Source organism: Haemorhous mexicanus, chromosome 1 (genome assembly GCF_027477595.1).
Source record: "Haemorhous mexicanus isolate bHaeMex1 chromosome 1, bHaeMex1.pri, whole genome shotgun sequence".
Taxonomy (NCBI): Eukaryota; Metazoa; Chordata; class Aves; order Passeriformes; family Fringillidae; genus Haemorhous; species Haemorhous mexicanus.
In genome coordinates, this window is record NC_082341.1 from 128,877,620 (window position 1) to 128,888,844 (window position 11,225).

The 11,225-nt window shown below is 42.1% G+C and overlaps 1 protein-coding gene across 1 annotated transcript; it reads right to left on the reverse strand.

Annotated features, from left to right (window-relative positions):
• Positions 1-152: 152 nt before the first annotated feature.
• On the reverse strand, positions 153-10,877 carry IL7 (interleukin 7). The gene is made up of 5 exons (XM_059862644.1): positions 10,724-10,877; positions 6,707-6,849; positions 3,524-3,610; positions 2,614-2,766; positions 153-1,295 (listed from the first exon to the last, which is right to left on the reverse strand). The coding sequence occupies exons 1-5, from the start codon at positions 10,731-10,733 to the stop codon at positions 1,149-1,151; spliced, it is 540 nt and encodes a 179-aa protein (XP_059718627.1). The 5' UTR covers positions 10,734-10,877; the 3' UTR covers positions 153-1,148.
• Positions 10,878-11,225: the final 348 nt, after the last annotated feature.

Sequence of the window (11,225 nt, forward strand, 5' to 3'; positions counted from 1 at the left end):
TATAGAAATGTTTACCTAAACTGGGCAGGTTACAAGCAGCTAAGAAATGGGTATTTTAAGACAGGAATTCCACAACTGGTCTTCAAATGACTGGCTATCTCTGAATAAACCCTAAAAAAGGAGTAATGGTAGTCAAAAAGTGAACAGCTCAATTTCACAGAAGACAAATATTTTATTACCAAAGGAGTTATATCAAAGTAAGAAACTGCAAAAGTGTAATAACTATAAAAATACTTCTATTTATTCAAAATAAAATATGAGCACTTTATTAGTTAAATGCCAATATATTATTCTCTGACAATATTCACATATTTTAAGTCATGTTTGCCTAACATCTTAAAACATGTTACATAAAATAATTGCATATGAGAAATCACAATCTGAAGCTAAGGAATTCTAGCTCCTCCTGCAGCTAACTCTGGGTTGATCAAATGAATGAGTGTAGTGCTGTTTCCAGTCAACTGAACAACTTACATTCAGGCATCTTTTTCTTCTTCCACAGGATTCAGTCTTGCCTGTGCTTCAGCCAACAGAAGCATGCTGCATCTCTCAAAAATCAGTATCCTTCCTAAGTTTTTCAAAAAGCTAACTTTTTCCCTGTTTTTCCAAACCCAAATCAGTTAGCAGACCCATCAGACCCACACCAAAACCACTTCTGTGTCAGGAGAACATATCCAAGATAATCTGCTGCTTTGGTAAATTGTTACTTTTGGTCCTTGGTGTGTTTTGCATAGATATAAAGAAACCAGCTACCTTTTTGTACTCTTTTTCTTCATCTGCAGATTCCAAGATGTTTTTTGTAAATTCCAGTCGACATGTAAGTGGCTGCTTTCATATGACAGTATTGTAAAGTTACTTGAAAAATCAGGAAATTCAGAGTAGTTTCCAGAGCACAAAGGTTGGACACAGACTTCTGCAGAGTTCTTTATTTCAAATGCTGGTCTTCTATTTCCACTTCTCGGACTTCAGCAGCTTGGTTCAGCCATTTGTGTTTCTGTCATCTCCAGGAACAAGGTACAGTAGCCTTCCATCAGAATTCTGGCACAAAGTGTTCATATAAGCGAGCAAGTTTACTTGAAGAATGCATATAAAATGCAAAGATACCAAGTAATGCCACTTCGAAAGAAAAGAGCAGGATTCACCTGGAATCACCTGGAAATGATTTTTTCAAATTTATTCCAGCAGGATCGAAGGCTAGATATATTTTCTTTCAGTTCACAAACTTCCTGGTTACATTTCTTTTTGGACTGTTCACCTGTCTCTGTATCTTCTAAACGAAATACACGTGAGCAAACCTGAAAGAGAACAGATTGTATTGTGATCTGAGAACTGCTTATTCTATTCCTGTAGCCATTTTTCAAAGCAAACCAATTGCCTTACATCTGAATACTGGAGAGACCCTGCCCATGGAACTATGAGAATGTGGCTTTAACTCAGAGCAAGTAAGGACACCTGAAACAAGTGTGTCCAACTGAGAACATGTACATACTCCACCACAGATTAAAATTTATCCTCCATGGTCTGAAGGACTCAGAAAATAAAGCCAATTGATTTGTGAGCCAAATTTTGACGATACGTGTTGAGACTAGTGGAACAAGACAGACAGTTCCAGGGGCTGGTGCTGTGCCCTAGTGTTCAAGATCTCAGCCAGACAAAACTACCCTGGTTCTTGTTCATAATCAATGACTGCTCATAATTTTTTGCTAAATTACTTTAATTGGTCTTTAAATTAAAACAGGAATCCATAAAGTTAGGCAGGAGTTGCAAGGGTGGCACTAACTTCTATGTCTTGACTGGGATACCTTTTAAGTAAGGCCAATGTTGGATTCACCAGAGGTGACAAAGCAAAATACAGACACCAACATTACTTTGAAGATCTTGTCCCAGACTGTGAGTCTCTCCACTTCAAGGAGAAAAATAAAAAGCTAAATGAAGCCCTTCTGAATCCATCTATTTAAGCACTATATTTTTGGTGCCTATGTGGAGACTTTTTGATGTTGGTTAATATTTTTGTATTCAATAGGTTACACCAAGCCACACTTAAAAGAACACTCTTCCTTTGCTACAGTAGTCAATAGATCACTGTGCTACATTTAAGTGGCACCTCAAAAGAAGATTCTGCCAAATAATAAAAAACCAAATATTATCATTCCTAATTGTTCTTGCTGAATTTGAGAGATTGTGGTTAAAATAAAGACCAAAGAGATTACAGAAAAGTGAGAATTTCACCCTAATTGTTTGTTGAGACAAACCAAATTAAACATTACTCTTAGAGTTAGTGAGAAGTTACAACTCTGATTAGACTCCAGAGAAGCTTAAATGCCTTCTTTGCACAAGTCTGGTCCTTGTCTCTCACTGGAGATTTAAGTGAAATTCAGTTCACTACTGAACCAGAGCAGGTATCTTCACCATAGACTTCCAGATGATTTTTTGAGTCTTTGCACTGGGCTTAATGTCTATTACAAGACAAATGCTATATAGAGAAAACTTTCTTTGGCATACAACATGTGCAAGATAGTTGTATCTTTTAGAGGCAGATGTGATATCTGTGTTGAAGAGCTCTAAAAAATAAGGTAAGTAGTTAAACTATTACTAAAGTTGAGTAGAACTCACCTTTTCTTTTTTAGGTCTTTCACATTTACACTGTAGAACTTGTAATGTCCCACATGAGACAAATGCTGCTTTCTGTCTAAAGGCTTTGCTGATTCTCTGCTTATTAAAGAATCTGAGCATGTTGCACGCCATGCTCTGTAGTGATTCTATTTCCTGTCAAGAGAGCAAGGAAAATGTGTCTTGAAAAGCTTGTGCACCATTAATTATTTGCAATGTTGGTTTATCTTTAAAAAACCCCAAACCCTCCATCAATTACTATTGCTTTCACTTGCTTTCATAGTGCAAATCTTTTTCAATGAAATACATAACTAATCTGACTTACCTGCCATCTTTTTGAAATATTTAAAGCAGCAATTTTTAGTAGTAATAATAGTAGTATAAGGATGTTAGGGAGAAATCACAGCTGTAATCAAATCAATTGATGCAGCCAGTCCTTTTACCAAGTCATGATAAAATCTGTAGCAACAGCTGAAAATTGTGCTTTCTGGCATTTGAGATCTGCCCAAACTACTATTTTAAAGCTTTCAGGTCTGAAGCAAAAAGCTTAGCTAATATAACTTTCTGTAGAAAAATTAAAAAATAGATTGGGAAATCATAATGTTTACTTCCATTGGCAAAAAGAAATGTGTCTGTTTTGTTTAAAAAATATAGAAGAATCTTTGTAGTAAGGAAACCCCCCCCCCCCCCCCCCCCCCACATTTCCTGGACATGGAATTGCCTAATATTTAAATGTTTAAAATGCCAATTTACTCAACACATCATATAATTCCAGATTCAGAAAACAAACCATCCTGAATATTGTGATTGACTTTTAAAACAAAATATTACCCTATCACACTATGTTATCCTGGAGTGTACAAAGAACTCATTTGGGTTTGTATGCTCTACATTCTGAAAAGTTAAATTTTACCTCAGAATCATTGCAGAAAAACACTTTGATATTTTCATATTTTTTATTCTTGCAGCACTTGTCACGATTCTCTGCAGACATATTTACCTGTAAAATATCATATATGTTTAGACATGGAAGTACTGTGTCAGTGCTCAGTCACCCTCACAGTAAAAAGCTCTTTCCTGATGTTCAGAAGGAACCTCCTGAGTGCTGGTGTGTGCCCACTGCCCCAGTCCCATCACTGGGCACTGTTGCTAAGATCCTGGCTCTGCACTCTTTGTCCTCTCACTTGAGGTATTTCTACACATGGATGAAACCCCTGTGAGCGTTCTCTCCTCCAGGCTGAACAGCCCCAGCTCTCTCAGCCTTTCCTCACCAGAGGGATGCTCCAGTCCCTTCAGCATCTTCATGGCCCTTTGCTGGACTCTCTCCAGTAGCTCCACATTTCTCTCATACTGGGGAGCCCAGAAATGGATGCAAATCTGTTCAATTTAAATCTTCATATTCTATCGAATTGCTTTGTTCTTTGGAAATTTTGAGACATGGAGCAATGTTTAAATCTTACATTTGAATTGTAACATTGAACACAGTGTTTGTCAGTGTTTGTCTCAATAAATACATGTCCCAGCTCTAAACAGATGGTAGCACTCACTTTGTATATATAATAACAGAAGATGGCCTAAGCAACATCATATGGTCTTTTGCCTGATTATAATATTTTATCAGTACTTTATCCTCTCTTGTAGTTTTTTTCTTCCACTTTCACACTCGTCATCAAGATGACAATGGAAGTCAATTCAACAGAAACTTTGTCTTCTTCAGCCTGTATCCAGACATTCCAGCTAAACCAAAGAGCTTTAAAAAAGGCAGCTCACGACAGTATTGTTTTAGATTTCTTCACTTAGCCATGCGTATGAGCACATCAGACACTTAATTCTTAAAGTTTTTCTGCAGAAATTGCCTGTATTTCAGAAGTTCACCCAAGATAAATAGAACGTTATCCAGAAAGTGTTTCCAAAACCAAGAGTTTAGGGAGTCAAATATTCACTGACAAAGGAAAAACCACAGAACAACAAAACCAAATTAAAAAACGCAAACCACCAACATCGGGAAGCCAATGCACATCTTTTCTTGTACCACAACAGATATTGCTGCAGTCGCACAGCACCAAAATTTATAATTTTATATATATATTTATATATAATCATCCTAAAAAACTATATATCCTTCACTTCATATGCTCATCCTCTCTAGTTTCCTCAGATCACCTTTAGTATAATGTACAGTAACCACATCTGAAGGCAGTTTATTGGCTGTGTCTAAACCAACCTAAGGGAAATCCTGAGCTCAGAAAAGGCATTAGTGAAAATTTAATTACATTACAGAGATCTAGTAGATGACTCACGATCCTGCTCTGCAGCAAACCCCTAGCTGCTCCAAACATCTGGCTGAGGAACTGAAAGCTATTGACTTTGGCTCTGCAGTTGCAGGAAAGTACCTGCTGGGGAGTTGCTATCACCCACACAGCATGCATATTATTTGCTGTTAATAGTGACAATGCACTGATTTGCTGTTATATAGTGACAATACACTGATTATACATAGAAGACATATTTCTCTTAAAAGGTGAAAAGTAAAGAAACTTACACAGTAGTTGCTTGTGTATGTCTTCTAGGAAGTAAAAGCTTCAGAGCTCAGTACATTCCCATTAGTTTTCACAAACATTAATTCATGAAGGTTTCGTTTATGTATTTATTTTGATACACAACATCAAGCTCCGTCCTACAACAGGACAGTGGCAAGGCATTGCCCTATCCAGGCCAGGACAGACCCCCAGCCTCCCTGACCCTGCATCTTGAGCAGGGCTGGGATGCACCTCATGGATCTCCACCACCAGAAGGCAGCAGGATCTGCCTCCCAGAGGTTGTTATTCCTTCGTATCATTTCCTCTTATAGGTCAGCTGTCTTCTAACTGCTCACCAAGAGAGTTTGGTTTTGTTCTCCAGGGAATACTTGTCTTTGTCAGAAATATGACAGCAAACTAAAGGGAATATTCACCTATTCTAATATGGCCACTAATATTCTCCCCAAATTTGATGCCTCCTTCAGGATAAAGACATTTATCTGTAGAGAAATACCTTCCTCTCTTCATAATCTCAACCAACATAACATAATTAAAATGTTAAAAGATGATTCCCTGAACAGCAAGGCATTTTGTTTCCAGATGAGGGTTGATGTGTCTTGGGTTGGAGGCCACTGCCCATAATGCTTTGAAGGATGGTGGTAGTTCATTAGTGTGAAGAAATGCAATAACTCCTGATTTCTCCCTCTGAAAAAGGCTGTATATTACTTGTATTTCATGCAAATAGATCTTGATTTAAGACTGCAGCAGTATGGTGAACTCTCATTTAGTGACAACCTGTCAGGAAAATCCCATTTTTTGGTGGGAATGCCTCTACTAATACAACTGTTTTAAGTGTTCCCTCATGGAAGTGTTCTTGACAGATGAATTTAATTGCTAATAATTAATGAGGAAGAATTAGGCGGTAAATTTTGGGCATGGACTGGTAAACTGTTAAGAAACTATTTTACAAAGCTATAATAAATGTGGCTCATAAAGCCATAATGGAGAAGATTTACACATGAGAATGTTAAGCTTTTCTCTGCTGCTATCTAGAAAAGATAATTTTTGTTGGCTAAACAAGATATATTAATAGGTACAAAGAAACCTATTAAGATACAAACAAACTTTTACTGTCCATTAAATACTTTGTATTCAATGGACAACATAAAACTTCAGTCAAGAACTCTAGTAGAACAAATTACAAGTGTAATGCTTTCTTCTCTTGATAAAAGCATATGAAATTACTTTAGAAAAGTCATGAAATTACTTTAGAAAAAAGTACTTTCTAATCAAATCTATGATGTATGGCCAAATAGTACATGTGTCTAACTACATAATGCACAGGCACAAAAAACTGTATCACAGTATTTGTACATGCAAATAGGCACTATCCACAGACTTCAGGGATTTTAAAGAGACTGAATTGTTGCACCCCCCTCAAATAAAACCATCATTCCAGCATAATGTGTGACTTTAAATTGGTCTTTTGTCATGTTTTAGCATTAGAGCTTTTATTATTAATTGTTAGTACCTAGAAATAATCAACATGTTTTGGAAGCCCAAGAGCTACTACCTACCAGCTCATTGATGTCGTGACTTAGTATATTCTCATACTTCACACGGATTTCTGTTGTTTTATTTCCCATTGCGCAAGTAGATGCATTCACTGGAGACAGAACAAGGAGCAGTGGCAGAACTGGTAAGGTAGATCTAAAAAAGGCTGGATTACAAGAAGAACAGTTAGGTACATGTTAGTTAAAGTCACAGACTGTGTGCTGCATTAACAAATACATTCTGTAATTTGTTAAAATAGTTTAAAAGGGATCTTTGTACAACCAAATGACTCGTGCCTTGCTAGAGGGAAGGATTCACCTCCAGATTAAGACACTCTTTGAGTGTCTAAACTCCCCCATACCCCAAGATGATTCAGCCAGTGTGGATAAGTGTTGTGGTGTTGTTGAGGGTCCCCAGGATGAGGTGAGAGATGAGAATTTGACTCCAAGTTCTCAGAAGGCTGATTTATTATTCTATTCTATTCTATTCTATTCTATTCTATTCTATTCTATTCTATTCTATTCTATTCTATTCTATTCTATTCTATTCTAAGAAATTATATACTAAAACTATACTAAAGAAAGAGAAAGGAGACATCAGAAGGCTAGGCAATAATGAATAATAAAAACTTGTGACTGACCAGTGTCCAACATAGCTGGACTGGGATTGGTCATTAATTAAAAACAATTGACATGGAACCAATCAAAGATGCACCTGTTGGTAAGCAACCTCCAGACCACATTCCAAGCAATCAGATAATTATTGTTTACATTTCTTTTCTGAGGCTTCTCAGGAGAAATATCCTGGCAAAGGAATTTTTCAGAAAATATCATGGTGATAGATAAGAGCCTACAGCTACTGAGCTGACCAGCTACTTGGTGAGTGCTTGGGCTGAATTCATCCTCAGGGTTCACTGCAAGCATTGAATTTTATTGGACCATAACCACATTGGACACATGTAGAGGAGTGTTTTAATCATGTATGTTTAGACATTCAAGTGTCTTAACCTGCAGCTGAATCTCATCTTGACTGTCCCTTTTTCCTTTGATAACTTCTACAGATCCCCATGAACACAGCTCTATAACAAAGGTGTGTTTAAACATATTTTCAGGCTGACCAAATGTACAAATCCATGCTACTGGCCATAACATGACATAAAGCAGCAACACAACCTTCTCCGCAAGATTTCTGCAATCTTTCTGAGCAAACTTCACTGCCCATCACTTTGTTTGTCCCTGTAGTGGACTGCCTTCTTTTGCTCTGACCCCTGGTCTGTTGTCTTTGTATGACATCCAGGAAAACATGAGGTCTGTGAGGATGGGCAGAGAGAAAAGACTGAAACATCAGAAGAGCCTGAAGAGACTGACAGGAGGCTGCAGGTGACTCACCTGGTACAGGGAAAGTAGGAGACCAAGTACATGATAATACATGATTAGGAATAATTGGACTCTGGCCTATTGATAGTCTGGCTAGGATAAAGTTTCAATTTAAGGTTTGGGAAAAAAAAAACCCAAAGGTAGAAATTTGTGATGGAGGACTAGCAAAGATCACAGCAAGTTCCTGGAGGAGTATGCTGTGTTTCTGCCCATCTTCACCACTGAGTAAGAACAACTGCATACGGAGTAGCTGTGGGATAGCAGCCAGGAAAGGAAGAGGGGATGCCCTGGCCCTAGCTGCTACTTTCCTTCCTCTCTGTCAGGGATGGGCTGTTGGGTACAGCCAGTCCAGCACTCAGGAGATGGGCATCTCTGGCCCTGGGCATCACAAGTAAATCACAGCCTCAGAGAGCAATTTTGAACAACTAAGAAAACAGCAATAAAACTTGACCATAATTTGCATTGGCCCACCTATATTCTGCAATGCAAGAACCACAGGCACACCACATGCTCACTGCCATTAAACAAAACAGAGTGCCTTACAGCCCATCCCAGCCAACTCCCACCACACACATCAGACTGAATCCTCAAAGAAGAATGCATGCTTTTCCTGACTAGTGAAGCCCTCTCTTTCTCATAGATTGCATGTGAACATGTGGTTATGTACACCTCTGTCCTAGAAACAGGAATGGAAAAATTTTACCTGTACAAGCTAAATCAAAGAATTCTTGAGCAAGCTGCCTGACAAATTCTAATTGGAAATTTCATGGGCTGAAAACCAGATTTTCTGATCTTTTCATATACTGATCAACTGAGGTCTATTAATGTCTCAAGAAATCTAGCCTGATGAGCTAAGTGAATTTAAATGGATCCTACATGTAGTAAATTTAAAAACTCTGCAAGGTGACTCTATTATGATCTTCAAGCTCCAAGGGGACTTCCTGACTTCCACAGAGCTTTATCTTTGTAAATCTCTATGCTAACTATATCTCTGTTGCATGATTTATCAGTTTGAAGGACTAAGATTTAGTATTTTAAAAGACACTCACAAAAAACATTGAAGAACTCAATTATAGGGCAACATTTTTCCAATCTCCCATTGCACCTCTTGATTCCAGTGCAAAAGATGAACTGCAATGCTCGTTCACCAATAGGGTAGTACAAACAATTTGGATATGCTGCTTCACAAACACACTTGAAGAGACAAAAATAGCAATTCTCTAAATTAAAACAATCTGACCCCACCACTTTAAACTTGGCTTGTGGCTTGTCCAGCAACAAGCAGAGATACGAGATAAGATATTGTACAGATCACCAATCTTTTTAAAATGAGGAAATTACAGAATAAAAGTAGATCACATATTGCACACTCATGAAGTCCCTTGAGCCACTGCAGGATGGTGATCACATTTTTTCAGACATTCCTAAATGAGTCCTCTGGAAAAAATATTACACAAGTGACAAAAAATTCTAAGAGATGTAAACTGAAAATTGAAAGGGGTTTTCTTGAAGTTAGGTAACTTCGAAAGAATGGGAGTTTATGGTGCTCCATATGGCCAGCAATTCAAAAGAAAGAGAGCATCACTGGTAATAACCCATCTTTCCAGTAAACTCCCTGAAACTCCTAAGTCATATCTGGAAAGCCCCAAAAATTCTCCTAGAAAAGCCAGGAAGAGCTAATTTTCCAGTATTTCCACATATTTAAAAAAAATTTAAAAAATAACCCAAAAAAACCCCTCAAGAACCCAAACCTCTTGGCTTTTTAACATTAAAACACCCTCCTGTGCATACACCCCGAGGCACGTCCTCGGCGGCACCCAGCGGGACCCTCGCAGCAGCCCCGGTGCCTCACAACCCACCCCAATCTCGGCGGGCCGCTCACTCTATCCCCTTCCCTTCTCTGCAGCCCGCAATTCCCGCGGAGAACCGGTCACTGCCCTTCTTTTCCCTGCGTCCCGCTGGACCCGTTCGGAGGGCGGGCGGGCGAGCGCTCCCGCCCGGGGGCGAGGCACCCCCGGCGCTGCGCCGCACCTGCTCCGGGGGCACCCGCGGGGCTGCAGGTGCCCACGGGAGGCAGGTGCCCACAGGAAGGAAGGTGCCCACGGGAGGCAGATGCCCACAGGTAGGGAGGTGGCCACGGGAGGCAGATGCCCACGGGGGGCAGATGCCCACAGGGGGCAGATGCCCACGGGAAGCAGGTGCCCACGGGAGGCAGGTGCCCACGGGAGGCAGATGCCCACGGGAAGCAGGTGGCCACGGGAAGCAGGTGCCCATGGAAAGCGCGGTGGGAGCAGCGCGGAGCGGCGCGGAGCAATGCCTCCCGCAGCTCCCCCGCCCAACGCTGTCCCGCTGCCTCTGCCATTCCCGAGCCGCCCTTCCCGGCAGCAGGCGTGATGGGAACCGGACTCTTTTACTTTCATTCTGCGGGGTAAAGAGAGAGAAAAAAAAAGCAAAACTGGGAATTTCCCCAGCCGTCACCAAGGGTTTAAAAGGCACCGGGAAGTACCACGCCGGCAGAGCAGGCGGGACGGCGGGGCCGACGGCTCGGAGGCAGCGGAGCAGGTGAGAAGCCAGCGCGGCCGCGGTGCGAAGCGGCGCCAGTCCGGGGTCAGGTGAGGCGGGGCGCCTTCTGCGGAGCGGGGCGGTGCGGGGCGCACTCCTTACCATGGAACATGGTCCGTGCGGAGGCTGTCGGGGAGCTGCGCCGACGGGTCCGCGGTCATGGTGGCGGCGCCGCCTCGGCCATGACGCCCGCAGCCCGCGGAGCGCCGCGCAGGGGCCGGGAGGGGCCGGGCCGGGCTCAGCAGCCCCCCGGCGCCCGCCCGCCCGGGGGGACCGCGGCGCTGTCCGAAGCGGCGGCGGGACGGCCGGGCTTTGCCTTTCCCATGGGGCTCCGCCGGCCGCGGCTACTTTCACTTTCTGCTCCGCCGCGGCGGTGCTGCCCGCGGGCCGGCGGCGGGCGCGGGCGGCTGCGCGGCCCCCGGGACGGGCGGCATCCCCGGAGCGCCTCGGGCCGGGCGGAGCGGCAGTGGCGGGGCCGGGCTGTGCCGGCGGGGATTACATAGAGCCCCGGCTACACGCCCAGTGAGTGCCGTGTGTGCGGCCGGGGAGGGAAGGATGGATCTTGGCACTGCGCGTGGAAAGAGCCGCTCATCTGAGGGGAGGA